General features: G+C 42.8%; 2 protein-coding genes across 5 annotated transcripts in view; one reads left to right on the top strand and one right to left on the bottom strand.

The window, feature by feature from the left end:
* Positions 1-6,212, bottom strand: part of si:ch73-174h16.4 (leucine-rich repeat-containing protein 14) — a 157,920-nt gene extending 151,708 nt beyond the window's left edge. The window contains exon 1 of the mRNA XM_056434613.1: positions 4,233-6,212. The gene's annotated coding sequence lies outside the window, so the exon portion shown is untranslated. The remainder of the gene's footprint in view (positions 1-4,232) is intronic.
* The window catches only part of plxdc2b (plexin domain containing 2b), an 88,445-nt gene that overhangs the window by 59,257 nt on the left and 14,392 nt on the right, over positions 1-14,796 (top strand). For all 4 annotated transcript variants that reach the window (XM_056434607.1, XM_056434608.1, XM_056434609.1 and 1 more), the window contains exons 8-11: positions 6,221-6,316; positions 6,478-6,559; positions 11,264-11,324; positions 11,796-11,949. In XM_056434607.1, the coding sequence (XP_056290582.1) occupies positions 6,221-6,316; positions 6,478-6,559; positions 11,264-11,324; positions 11,796-11,949 (393 nt within the window). The remainder of the gene's footprint in view (positions 1-6,220; positions 6,317-6,477; positions 6,560-11,263; positions 11,325-11,795; positions 11,950-14,796) is intronic.

Below are 14,796 nucleotides of genomic sequence, written 5' to 3'. Positions count from 1 at the left end.
GAGACGAGAGCAAGACTTTGAGGGGTTGAGACTGAGTCAAGACCGAATGGAAAGCTTGACGAGCACAGCAAAAGAAATCAAAGGGGGCGGGGCTTAGCAAAGAGTAATTTAGCTGACTGAGTGCATTGTATCATCAGCTTTGCATTGACCCCTTTAAGCCGTGGATCATAGCTCTGAGTTCAGCCTCATCTGCTTTGCTTTAGCCTCGACTGTCACCACCTCTTCTCCAACACGGCCCCACCTCTCAGCGGGCACAGCCGTGGGACTGGCTCCCCAGATCTGCCTCTCTCAGGCACTTTTTAGTTACTGCAATTTAGGTCCATTAAAGGGGAGACACTTCAAACCTTCCACATTTCCACAGTCGGAATCTCTCTCTCTCTCTCTCTGCCATGGGCCATGACTCAAGTTCTGCCACAATAACGAGTTGTCAGATATGATTTATTCAGTAATTCAAACTCTGTTTTGATTGCGTATGTTAAACTTGAATAGCATTTATTTCAAAGTTAATCATTTCTAACTTAAAACCAAGTACATAAGAGGGGATTTCTTCTCGCCCGTCACTTGGCATCTTCATGTTGAGTTAGAGAGGAATCGCGACGGTGGCCGACAACGGCAAACGCCCTGCAACTTCCATCTGGAGAAACTTCTGCAACCACAGCCATGTACAACATTATGAAAGAGTTATGCTGTTACTCTTTTGAAGCGCTCCCTTAGAGGCCTGGAGAACTTCTCTTGTGTTGACATGATATGCATCATTTTTTAAACATTTTTTAATTTGCATGTTTTCTTTTATTGTGTTTGATTTAGATTTTTTTTTTTTTTTTTTTCATGTGATTTGTTTCTGGAAAGGTTTTGGGGCGTTTTTTGCCATTGTCTACCACCGTAGATTACACCTGAATATTTCCTGAGAATTATTTTTGTACGTGTTGTTTAGGAGTAAAACAACTTGGAGTGGACGCAGTTTTTGACATGGACTTTGTTTCCATCCTCTTCTGAAGGCTTTTTACCACTAAATCTCTTTCTAAAGGTTTTAGTTGGCACTGAATGATTTGTCTATTGAACCGTTGAACCTGTTGGTGCAGTGATCCTCGACATCAAATACCAAGTTGTCTTTGATGTATCCGACATCATGGAACCAGTGAGGGCAGCCGTTGTGGCGCGATGACATCTTGAATCGAAGCAGATTTAAACTGTTTTGATAATCCAGCTGAAATATACACTGTTCTTATTCCACTTCCAAAGAAACCAATATTTGATTTCACCGAATCTTTGAGAAGAGATCCAACATACGAATCTTCATTTGCATATATTACGTAAAAAATCTTCAGAAGCTCGCTTCTCATTTCAGCCGGCCACTGTTCATTTTGCCGGGTTTATCCGCTATAGCAAATTATCCCTTGGAAAAACAAGAATCCTCCAACTGAAATATGCACTTGATGGCTACATACAGAATAAAAGACTCTGGCTAAAGCCAACAGATCCCAGGCATCATGCTCCTCAGTTGATGGGCAATAGAGAGGACAGAAAAATAAAGCATGCTGTTATTTTATTCAAACCTAATTTCGGGTTTGCGCTGTTGCCTCACAGCAAGCGGGATCTGGGGTTGGATTTCAGGGCTGGAGTTTCTACGTTCTCCCTGTGACAGCGTGGCTTATCTCTGGGTTCTCCGGCATCCTCCCACAGTTCAAAGACATGCAGCTTAGGCTAACTCTAAATTGCCCGTAGGTGTTAAAGTGAGCGTGTATGGTTGTTTGTTGATGTGTCGATAGTCTGGCGACCCCAGCCGACATTGACCTTTGCCAATGTCGGCTGGGGTCTGTGCCACCGCGACCCTGAATTGGATAAGCGGTCAAAGATAAGGGATGGATGACCTTGTTTGGCAAACATAACGCGATCTCGTGACACGTTAAGTTCACAGCTAACGTTGGACCTATCAAAGACACAGTTTAACCCTTTCCTTACATTCGGGTTCCTTACAGCCCTGTGTAGACTGCTAAACATGTGCCGAAATCTTCATCTGTTCAAGGGTCTTTAATGAATAGTCGCTGGCTAAGCTAGCCTCCAGACACTGCAAACACAAGCAAACACCTGCAACAGCTGAAACAAACAAGGCTTTGTTGTCTTGCTGCTCAGGTTCATGTCCGCGTCTGAAGCAAAAGGGCAATATTTGCATGTTGCACCTGTCAGTCCAAAGAGCTTGAAGTGGCACACGAGCTGAAAGAGTGTGGCCACAGCAATGGATGCAACATCGAAGCTCAAAGGTTCTTACACCTTACATCGATGCAAATGGTAGCGAGAGTCACTTCAACAAGGGGGAGAAGAAGAACAAGAACAAGGACAAGAAGAACAGCAGTTGTCATGGGGGTTTAGGATGCCATGGTAGCTCATGTGCCTGTAGGTATTCAGGCCCTCTCTGTAGGGTTACAGTTAATGTGTGACCTTAAGCCTCTGCATATACAATAGAAATGTAGGTTGGAAAAGATGCAGCTGAACTATTTGGACCTATTTCTCTTTAAGACAGTAAAGCCATTAATAAATCGCGTCTCTTATGATTCCTTGTCCTGAGAAAATTCAGCCTTAATCTAACCAGAGATTTTAAAAAAACAAGTAGGAGAGCCACAGCTGCTGCAGGCTTTTTCAACTGTCTGCAGTCAATTACTGCATGGCAACCATGGCAACCCAGCTTCGCCTCGTATTAGAAGCTCAAATAACGCATTTTACACTGCTTCCAGGCAAAGCAAGAGACGAGAGAGTGGATTTGTGGGTGTCCTGGGGCCACGGTGTGTAATTAACTGGTCAGGTACAAGCACATGTGAAATCCAGGCTTAATGCTACATTATCATCAGTCACACTGAGTTATTCTTAAAATGAAGCCAATATGGCCTCTGTCCTTTTCATATCTTCCTGCCTGTATCTGGATTAATAATCTTGATAAGCAGCAGGAAGATGCAAAGACTGGAGCTACTATTCATAGACGGTTGTCATTCCATGATTTTATTTTCGGGTTTTTCACAGCAGATTTCTGCTTGAGAGGAAACGGTGTGATTTAATGGAGATATCGACGCGCCGGGAGTTTGATTACGAAGTTAAAGAGGTCGATTGAACACATTGTGGTATTTTGTGTCACAGTACAAACGGCCAGAGTGTCGCCTGATGAGCAGACATCATTCCTCCATCGGTCTCTGACTCAGTCTTCACATCACATTTGTATGGGTTTCCATGCAGCTCACCCATATGGATGAATGAGCAGTAAAAGGCTGCCTGGTATTGTGGTTTAATCACATGTAAACACATACTTCCTTTGTATTGCATAGTTTAAGAATGATAATGTGTGCGCGTGTATGTTATCTGGACGTGATTTTCATTTGAATGTGGGTTAACTGACGATCTTGAGCGTAATTGATGATACGCTTCTGCTAATTTTCCTTTGTTTGACTGACATCTCTCAGTGGATGTCTGCTCACCACCTGAAGATCAACCCTGACAAGACTGAGCTACTATTCCTTCCAGGGAAAGGCTCCCCCACCCACGACCTGACTATCACCTTCAACAGCTCTGTGTTGGCCCCTACCCTGACTGCCAGGAACCTCGGGGTGACACTCGACAGTCAACTCTCCCTGACGGCCAACATCACTGCGACAGCGCGTTCCTGTAGGTACATGCTGCACAACATCAGGAGAATACGTCCTCTTCTTACTCAGAAGGCGGCGCAGGTTCTGATCCAGGCTCTGGTCATTTCACGCCTTGACTACTGCAACTCCCTCCTGGCTGGTCTACCTGCTAAGGCCATCCGACCTCTGCAGCTCATCCAGAATGCAGCAGCTCGACTGGTCTTCGGCCTCCCGAAATTCACCCACACCACTCCGCTCCTCCGCTCTCTCCACTGGTTACCGGTGGCTGCTCGCATCCGCTTCAAAACACTGGTCCTGGCGTACCGTGCTCTAGACGGATCGGGCCCCGTCTACATCCGGGATATGGTCACACCGTACACCCGCACGTTCGCTCCGCTCTGCAACAGCCAACCGACTTGTGACTCCTGCACCTCGAGCTAATCACTCGAAATCCAGACTGTTTGCTGTCCTGGCTCCTCAGTGGTGGAGCTCGTTCCCCACTGACATCAGGACAGCAGAAAGTCTCTACATCTTCCGTCGGAGACTGAAAACACACCTTTTCCGACTATATCTGGATTAAAACACAGATTAGCACTTCAGTGGCACTTAGATAGCACTTACTTATGGTACTTTTGTAGTTCGACTATGTTGAGGAAATGTTACTTCCTGTATTCTTGTTGTTCTTAGTTTGTACTCTAGGTTGAAATGCACTTATTGTAAGTCGCTTTGGATAAAAGCGTCTGCTAAATGACATGTAATGTAATGTAATGTTTGATAGCATCATTGGAAGGTAGTTAAATCCTCATTCGGTGTTGTTCATGTTTGCGGCTGGAACCAGACTGTAATTAATCTCATCTGTGGCTTCCTTCCACCTCCAAACTGAGGCCAGCGAGGACATAAAGTCTGCCCGGAAAAGTTTTCGCAAAAGCGTTGCACATCCAGACGATAAATACTAAGGGCTGGAAAGAAAAGCATGCAAAATACAGGAAAAACAATTGCGCTCCGAGTCTGAAGAAAAGCTAGACACTCAAAATGTTACCTCACTTAAATGTTCATGGGAGCATTATCAAGTGCAGACACATTTTGTTCCCATCTTGTACAGTCTGCCCACTCATCAGCAGCCTAGGGCTGGGGAACTGACCTTCCTCTGGCCCCCACCATGTCATTAGGCACCTGATAATCCCTCTGCTGGAGGCTCGAGGAAGTCAGGCACCGGGGAGAGGAAGGCCGGTCTTATTCTCAGGTCAAGACGGAGCTGGCTCACATTTGCTGCTTTGATCAGTTGTCTGGTGTGTAATCGAACAAAGCAGCGCTGCAGGGAAACAACATCCTGTCACACGAGAAGAACAACACTGTTGCCAGAGCAGCTAGCAGTTCATTAAGCGAACCTTAAGTCTGTCAGCTGTTTTAAATTGTAATTTAGTAGCCTACATTGCTATTGAAAAGATTATTGATAACAGCAAGACAATTAGCTGAGGCTTAGAGGAGATGGATGTTAAATGATAAATGTGGAGCAACAGCCACGAGACGGTTAGTTTAGCTTAACCTAGCATAAAATCCAGCAAACAAATCTCCTTTAAAACTACAGTTTTTTGATTTGACTTATATTATTGGCTCAGATTAATCAAACAAGATGTAAAGTTAATGAGTGAGCTTTAGAGATGATATTTTGTAACCTTTAGACAGAGATGTCTTCCCCTATGTACAGTTTTATGCTAAGCTAACCATGTCCTGGCTAGAGATTCATATTTACTGGACAAATCTGAAAAGGGTGTTGAATGTTCTCATTTTAGTAAGCTGTAGATTATTCCCTAAATGTCGTCTTTGAACCTGTTTCAGTACATTCCAAGACTTAATCAAGAATGTGACTTGCAAGTTACTGCTCGCTGCATACGTTACACAGACACAGTCTCTTGCATTGCATTGTGTAGCTCATTGGTCAAGTTAATATAGTTAACTACTAAATAAATGTTTTGAGTAATGCCCCAATGCTCATTGCAATGCATCTAAGTGATTTATTCTACAGATTTACAGCTGCGTAGAAAGTACTGTTAACTATCCAAATGGGAATTAGATTAACTTCAGCGCCAAGGAGTTATTATCAGATACCACGCAGGATAAGGGCCTTTTTATTGTAACAAAGGGTGTATTTAACCCCCTCCCCCCTCTTTTTTCATTTCCACTGATAGGAGTGAGGATGCGTGGCTCTCAAAAGCAAGCAGACACTTTTAAGCTGGCCCATATGAGTTATAAAGGCCAGAATGCAATGAGAGTCAACGATGTGTCGAATCAATTGCTCCATCTTTCCCCGGCTGATGACTTGCCAGTGCAGATGACCGAGAAGGCATCCTTTCAACAGCGTCTGATTGATATCAGCTCCCTGGGGAAATTGCTCCCGTCCATTGTCAGATTATGGGCTGACGTTTGGGCAGCACAGCGCGAGTTGAGAAATAAAGTGCTGTGGTAGCGTCCCATATGACCTGATTCTGCCGCCCGCTGCCTTTCCTCTTACTTCAGGGGCCACTTGTCCCAGTTCTTTATCTCTGGGTGAGAGATTTTTGATGTTTTGTTTGCGCTCTCACTCAATGTCCTCTTTCTTCTTAATATAGACGTTAGGCGGAGGACAATCTACGAGTACCACCGCGTGGAGCTGATAAAGACGAAGATCACCAATTCCACAGCCGTTGAAATGATGCCTCTAGCCAGTAAGAACAAGTTATTGTAACAGTTAGTGTATGCTTCCTCACAAGTGTCATTCGATAGAGACCCGATCATTATGTGCCAAGGACCTTTTCCTTGGCTGTTGGTCAATTAGGCTATTGATTGGGTAAACTGTTTGACCTGTTTTAATCGTTCTCCTCTCCAGCCTGTCTCCAGTTCACCAGCTGCAGCTCTTGCATCTCCTCGCATATCAACTTCAACTGCAGCTGGTGCAATCGGCTCAACAGGTGGGATGTTTTGATTTTTATGTTTACTCTCAAAGAAATCACCTGAAATCCTTTTACTCTTCTTACTTGTGCTGATTATAAAAGAGTATTGTCATTATCCTGCAGATACTTTTATTTATTTTATTGAGTCGAGGAATTATATCATGGAAAAAATGCCACAATTTATAAACATGACATTATCAAAATACCTGTTGTTTGACAAACTGTCCAAAAACTAAAGAAACTGAGAAAAGAAGCAAAAGAGACAAATCGCGCAATAAACAAAAACATTTTCATATGTATTCATGAACATGAATTTACATGGCTATGAGGATTTGGCAAAAAAAAATGTTTCATTTGAATCATTGATGTTCCCAAAAACATAAACATAGGTTTTAAAAAACAAACACTTAACAAAGAGCTAGCACGGCCTGCAGCAAGAGTTGGATTTAGTGAATAATTCAGCGATATCGAGGTCAGAAGGTTGTGTCTAAGACCAGCTGAACCAAGCTGAAATAAGTGAGTGCTATAGCATCTTATGTTGCACTCTGTACACTATTTAACAAACACACAAAGTTCACAAATACGACCTGCCATCACGATGTGCACCAAAACCAAAATGTTCAGAATCGACAATTTGACATAAGAATAACTTTAAGTTTTTAGCGTAAAACACCAGCAATCTGGAATACACACAGTCTGCTCATTGCGTGTTTATCCAATATGATGATGAAATATTTGCAAACTTTTCATTTCCAGAAAGCTGTCTACAGTGTCTCTGTTACTATGGACGTCTTTTTACCTTCGCATTGAAAATGCGGAAGGTTATGTTTTGATCGCCGTGTATTTATTTATTTATTTATTTGTATGCGTGTTATTCGCGTTTTTAACCGAATCGCATGAAATTTGGTGGGATGATTGGTTATTATCCGGGGACCATTTGATTAGATTTTGGGATCAATCGGGTCAAAGGTCAATGTCAAGGTCATGGATAGGTCAAAATCTTATTTTTACCATAGCACGGTCAATCTCTATCCAATTGGCATGCAACTAATGCCAAAATGTTCACAATTCAATGCCCAATGTTGTGATATGCGAAGGTATGCGCTCTACCGAGTGCCCATTCTAGTTTAGTGAATGTGTTTGTAATCATTCAGACGAGACAGGAGCTCATTTTAACATTAATTCATCTCACAACTGTTCTGTCAACCTCTGCTCCACTTTTAATGTCATCCCGCCCGTCTCCCTGCACTTCAAACCAAAGTAAATATTTGAGCTGCTAAAGAATTGTTAGCATTTCCTGACAGCTGAAATGTGAGCTGCAGATTTGGGGGATTTTTCTTTTGTTTTATTGGATGGAAAAAGTTTGAGGAGGAATAGATGATGGAGAGATAGAAAGTTAGGAAAGTTTTAACTTAAAAATCAATAGATGTTTATCCTGAATTTGAATGTTTTTTTGGAGCTTGTTGTCGGACTCAGGGCAGCCACAACACCTCTTCTCTGTTGTCTGCATTTTGAATGCCCCATGCATCAAATATTAATCTGCCACTCTGTCATTTTGGACTCATAATTTATTCGGAGTAAGACGGTCGACTGGACAAATGTGCATCACTTCTGCTCCGTCCATTTGGATTTCACATTGAATTTGTCTTCCCCTCCGCTCCGTGTTTTCATTCTTCAAGCCGTTGACGGGGACCGATTCATTTGCAGTGCGCCATGAAGAAGTGTTTTCCCCTCTTTACGCCTGTAGCAGCGAGCTCATTAAGCTGCATTTTAATGAGCTTCGTAGCCGCGTTGCTATCCGACTGCCCTTTGTGTCCTTCAGCCACTTCCTTTGAAAGAAGCAAACGTGTTTTAAACGCACGCTAATTAAAAACCTTGGCGGCCTCGTTGGCTCCGGGGTTAATGAAGTGACTTTTTAAGAGAATAACCCCGATGAACTTCTCGCTCAATGAAGTGCTGAGCAGGTGAGAGCACAACCGCTTCGCTCATGCCAACTTATGAACTAAATCAGTTGGCTTTGTTGTGGCTGGCGCGTGCAGCCTGGTGCTAATAAAGCATGACAGATGTCCCCAGTGGATCCGCGCTGTCGCCGAACACTGATGAGTTTGGAGGAGCTGAAGGGATTTGTTTAAGAAAACAGCTGGCGAGCATCACAAATGCAGCATGTGGGAAATGAACGAGTGTTTTATGGCACAAATGTGGAGTTTTAATATGTCTTATTCTCCCAGGAAATTATTAGAGCATACTTTTGTGTTGAGAAATACGGTAATCACAAGCTCGTCGTTCTTTTATGAGCTGTGGATGAGGGATGGAGTCAGTTTGTACAAATAATTAGTAAATCGAATCATGCACGAATGTAAAAATACTATGTTGCTTGTTAAAGTCCTGCATTCAAAGTCATACTGAAGTGGAATACGCTGAGTACAACATTGAAAGTAATCAATATGCACTTAATAGTGTTATATATATTCCAAGAGAATCTGATGATGTAGTATTTTCAGTGTACATGTATTTGTACTTACTATACGTACAACTTTAAAAGCAAATTTTAAAAAAACGTTCAGTGCAGTAAGAATATTTCAAACAGTTTAAGTCATTTCAAGGTTGCAGCAGAGAATTGTGAAAAAGTTCACGTAGGAAAAGTTAGTTTGCATTAAAACGGGTTGAAATGAATACTCACTACACTTTGTGTTCCTATGCATATGATGGCGGACTCCACATGTAGATACATAGAATGGATTTTGAATGGCTGGAAGAATGTAGACCATATATAGCGTAAAATACAAAGTGCAATTTGAAAATGTAAAGAATAACCACATGGCTTCCGTCAATGTGAGATGGCGTGATAATCTGTGAGAATGAATTGCCTTCTATCCATCCTGCTGTGATTGTCGGAGACCTGAAGAGAATACGTCTCCCTGGTGAGTTCATTTATATTCAAATGAAGCACCCCAGTCCATTTCTAATTAAAAGCACCGTGGCTCACTGCGCCAGACGGCATCGAGCGGCGCAGGATGCCATTGAGGAGAAACAAAACACAAGTTCCCCAGAGGGACAGGTTAGACCTGCTCGGTAATATTGTGTCTCGCTTTGCTTCCCTGTCCTGCCTCGGGGGGGGGGGGGCATTTGGGGAAAAGTGTGGGATTAAGCGAAAAATCTGTCTCGCCTGATTGAACAGATGAGGCAGGAATAAAATGATTAGAGAGGTAGGAAGATGAAAATGGACTCCTTCACATGAAGCTATTACCATAACAATATGTTCACTGGAGAAATGGAGCCTGCTGGGGACGTCTGAGGTTCTACCGGACTCACATTATCCCCGCAGCACAAATACCATCGCCGGCTCGAAACCACTGTGTGTACGTCTGCATTGTGAGCCGGTCAACGGTCGTTTTCATTCGTGTGCGTTTTTTTCCTTACGTGTCCCACCTGCAAGTGACAAATAATTTGCAGTAAAGCTTTTCAATTTGGGTTTATTTGCCGGAGCCCAGAGTGAGTGGGTTTAGTGCTTTGCATACGAACGTTCCCTTTCAGACAGGAAGCAGTTTGTGGGCCGACACGGAAGGGCGGCGAGTTCACCCGCGGGCGATTTATCATCTTGATCCGTTGGCAGCGTGGAGGATTAGTCTCCGCCGCCTCGATTACTGTCAGTCTTTAGAGGTTATTACTCAGCACCCTTACCCATTGAATCCCCACACACACACACACCCACACACACAGATCCCATGTCTTCATACTGCAAAAACAAAGATCTGCTACCTTTATGAATCTGGATGCCAGGAGGAGGCAAATAGTTGAAGGGGAATATATTTATTTGCTTCTCAGCTTGTGTCAGATTAGAAAACCTGAAGTGTAACTACCTAACATGATTACCTTCGCATTGAAAATGCGGAAGGTTATGTTTTGATCGCCGTGTATTTATTTATTTATTTATTTGTATGCGTGTTATTCGCGTAACAAAAAAAGTTGTAAACCGAATCGCATGAAATTTGGTGGGATGATTGGTTATTATCCGGGGACCATTTGATTAGATTTTGGGATCGATCGGGTCAAAGGTCAAGGTCATGAAAAAGGTCAACATCTTCTTGAATCGCATGAAATTTGGTGGGATGATTGGTTATTATCCGGGGACCATTTGATTAGACTTTGGGATCGATCGGGTCAAAGGTCAAGGTCATGAAAAGGTCAAAATCTTCTTTTTACCATAGCACGGTCAATTTTTATCCAATTGGCATGCAACTAATGCCAACATGTTCATAATCCAATGCCCAATCTTGTGATATGCGAAGGTATGCGCTCTACCGAGTGCCCGTTCTAGTTAATTATGTTATGACTCCTGTAGGCGTGAAATTTCACACGTTTTCTTACACAGCCTCACACAATCATCCTCATGACAATCACTTTATTGCCATGAGGATAGCTACTGTAGACAGATGGGGAGCCTTCACACAGTACATGAAACCGTGGACTCACCAAGGGAAAACATCTGTGTCGTGTTTGAGATGCTCTCTTCCTCGTTTTTTTGGCAGCCCTCAACTTTCCACGGTTGAAGCACGAAAAGAAAGCACTTCAGGAGAAGAAACGTAGCAATGTAAATTGGGTGCGAGGAGTTTCAAGACTGGAGTGTCAACCAGACAAGGAGGGTCTAATAAGTCGGAGCTTGACTGTTGTGACTTTTATGTGACTGGAGATTTGACTGACAGCTGTTTTCTCTCCCGCCAGATGTTCCAGTGGCTTTGACCGCCATCGGCAGGACTGGGTGGACAACAGCTGCCCAGATGAGGTGAGCGCTGAAGATAAACACAGAATAATTTGACTTAAAACTGTCTAATAGTGCGTTAGGTGTTTCATTGTGTGTGTGTGTGTGTGTGTGTGTGTGTGTGTGTGTGTGTGTGTGTGTGTGCGTGGGCGCATGTCTGTGTGTGTGTGTTGCTCTCCTGAAAGTTTCTTCCCTTTTTCCCCCATGAAAGGGTTTTTTCTATTTCTTGGGAGTTTTTCCTGATCCGATGTGAGGTCAAAGGTCAGGGATGTCGTATGTGTACAGATTGTAAAGCCCTCTGAGGCAAATTTGGAATTTGTGATATTGGGCGATACAAAATAAACTGAATTGTGTGTGTGTGTGGAGAGCTGCCTGAAAGATGGATGCCCTTCGCTGCAGTCTGCAGGAGATCCCTTTCACATTCCCCCGGCACACCGATCTGGTTTTTTTTTGTTTCTTTTCACACAGCCATGACGACACTTCTTATCTTTTCAGACCAAGGACAAGATGTGTGACATCACGGCCACCACGAATGTCTACCCGGTCACCAGCACGACAGTCGCCAAAACCACGTTCAGGAGCGACGAGCCCACTGCAGGCGGGGACACACCCTCCACCTCCCACCCTCCCACCAGCGTGCCCACCGAAGGTGAAGTAGAGCTGGAACGAGGCCACGGCTCATAGAGCTTTCATTCAGTGATGGATGCTCTCGCTGCTCTCGCCAGATGTTAAATGAAGTGCTGGAGCTGCTCTTTATTAGTATTGATGTGTTTCTTCTTTGATAACATGAGCAGGACACTTTATTTTTTCCTCTGGAGAAGGCAGAAATATGACATATGCACTGCAGCTCTTCACTAAAGCTATAAAAAGAACGATATTCCAGATGGCAGGCGGTGGTGCATCTACGGACTGCTGAGGTTTTTTCCTCATTCAATCTGCATTGTTTCAAAGCCGCCGTGTTTGTACCAACTTTTAAACAATGCAGATTGGATTTCAGATGAGGATCCGTTGACGCGTCAAAACTGTTTCCATCCTGTGATTGTTAATCACTTTTCAGGATAATTAAGGCTTTCACGTTCGCTATTTGAAAGGCAGACAAAGGGACATTTTCATTTCTGAAGGCTGAATGCTGAATAGAAAATTATATTGAGTGCTGGCTTTTGTCTCAGTAAGTGGAAAGTGACTTTACAATCATTTAGAAGTTTCGTTAAATTGGCTAAAAATGATCCAGATATGGAGGAAAGCTGAGCCGTGTGCTCTTTTTTACATTTGACGCTCTCTTTTTTTAAGAGATTTAAAATGATTATAAAGTCACAATGACATTTTACAGACATATGATATGTGTTTTATTTGACATGTATCCCTGTAGGGCTGAAAGAAAGTAGAATAAACAGATTTTTATAGATATAATGTCTTTCAAAGTCTTGACTTTTAAAGTATCTACAGTCTAATAACAACAATTAGTGACCATAGGACGTAAACACAGTACAACAACTTACATACACACAAGTAAAAGTAAAAAGATTATAAACCCAATACAGTCATTTTAAAGTAACTTAGTTACATTAGCGAGTTTAATGGATAGCTTGGTTTGTCTCTCAGTTACATATAACTGAATCATAAAGATTAAAAAGGGAGATTGGTCCAATAAGGAGCAGATAAAAGATATCTATAGAGGGAAATTCAAAAATTAAAAAGGCAGGTGCCAAAAAAAAAAAAAGGGACAAAAAAACAAAAAAAAATGCCAAAAAAAAAAAAAAGGCACCCAAGTCCAAGCAGTAGCACTCTGCAGATGCCTTACATGATACTGATGATGAAGCTGACACTGTTAGATTTTATATACTTCATACAGAAATAGCACATATTAGCATTACAACATGCCCAGTAGCATCACCCTGCCTTGCTGGTGCAACCCTACCTATTATTGCCCTCTTATATTCATTTGAAAAACATCAACAGTGAAGAGCATTCACAGCCAGAGATGGATCATGATCAATAGCAGGCTGAGCATTTTCAACACCAGCCCACCGCTTGGCCCGGCGGCCCAAGTCTCCCTGGCCTCCCCCCGGCCCACCAGTGCCCTGCACCAAAATTTGAGAGGCCCCTCTCTTTTTTCAAATCTCTCTCTTTTTCTCTCTCTCTCCTCTCTCTCTCTTTCTCTTCTCTCTCTCTTTCTCTCTCTCTCTCTCTCTCTCTTCTCTCTTCCTCTTCTTCTCTCTCTCTTCTCTCTCCTCTCTCTCTCTCTCTCTTCTCTCTCTTCTCCTCTCTCTCTCTTCTCTCTCTCTCCTCTCTCTCTCTCTCACCTCTCTCTTCTCTCTCCTCTTCTCTCTTCCTCTCTTCTCTCTCTCTTCTCTTCTCTCTCTCTCTCTCTTCTCTCTAAACTAACTAAAAACTAAAAAATCAAACACACGGAGTTTTGTTGTTTTTTTTTTTTTTGTTTTTTTATTTTTGACGTCGTCGTTTCAGCGTCGCTAATGTTGCAGTCAGCAGCTAATGGTTGATTTTTATCAAAACACAAAACAAACAAGGTGTGTCTGGTGGTGTGGGGAGGAGGGTGAGGTGAGGGAAGGAGGTGCAAGGAGGGAGCCGGTGGCGAGAGCGAGAGGGGGAGGAGGGGAGGAGGGAGGAGAGGGGCGGGAGGGGAGAGAGGAGGGGGTCTGGCAAAAATCAAGCAGAACTCAAAAAAATGCCCCGTCGGATATTAAAACACATGGGGGGGGGACTGACAGAAAGAGTAACGTTTATTCTTAAAATACGGATGAAAAAAATGTGTGTCAGCAAAAAGGCACTTTACTCATCCAGGGCAAAGGGGCTGGTGCTTGAGCACCACTAGGGCTCTATCTGTGCACGTGCCTGTCTATATATACCATATTATAAAATGAATCATACGTATCATAAACAAATGCAGTTGTGTACCTTAAAGTGTAAAATGTAAAGTCAAATATTTTACCCCCAAATCGCAAAAAAAACTGCCTGTTTTATGCCGAAAAGTGCCAACTGGTGGCCTATAGATGAAACAATAAAAGATATTCCTCAATTTTGTTAAAGTAGCCTGCTTTGCATGTTTGCATATACAATATTTATGTCACGGACATATTGGTCTTTACGTCAAAACATGTTAGAAACATGACATTTAGAGTAGGTAGTAGGTACATATTAAAATTTAAAAAACGTGGTCTCACCATGACAGTATTCATCCAATGAAAGTTAGAGGGAGTCCTGCTCCTTTGATATTGAAGTGTAAAGTACTGCTCACAGCGGGAGGCAAACCCAAACCACACTGCAGCGTGACCTCAGTTATCGAAATGAGAATCCTCTTTGAAAGGGGCCGGCTGGATGATAGGAAAATGGCCACGGTGTCTTATTACTTACATTTCTTCTTTCTTCCTCTTTTACTTTTCGACTTTACTTTTTTTTACGACTATTCATTTATTTAAGTCAACAGGCAGTTTAACTTGATGAGCTCCAGAGACACTCACCTTCTGTCAACAAATGA

Source organism: Pseudoliparis swirei, chromosome 16, assembly GCF_029220125.1.
Source record: "Pseudoliparis swirei isolate HS2019 ecotype Mariana Trench chromosome 16, NWPU_hadal_v1, whole genome shotgun sequence".
NCBI lineage: Eukaryota > Metazoa > Chordata > Actinopteri > Perciformes > Liparidae > Pseudoliparis > Pseudoliparis swirei.
The sequence above is the reverse complement of the archived record's forward strand: the minus strand, read 5'-3'. Positions and strand labels throughout refer to the sequence as shown.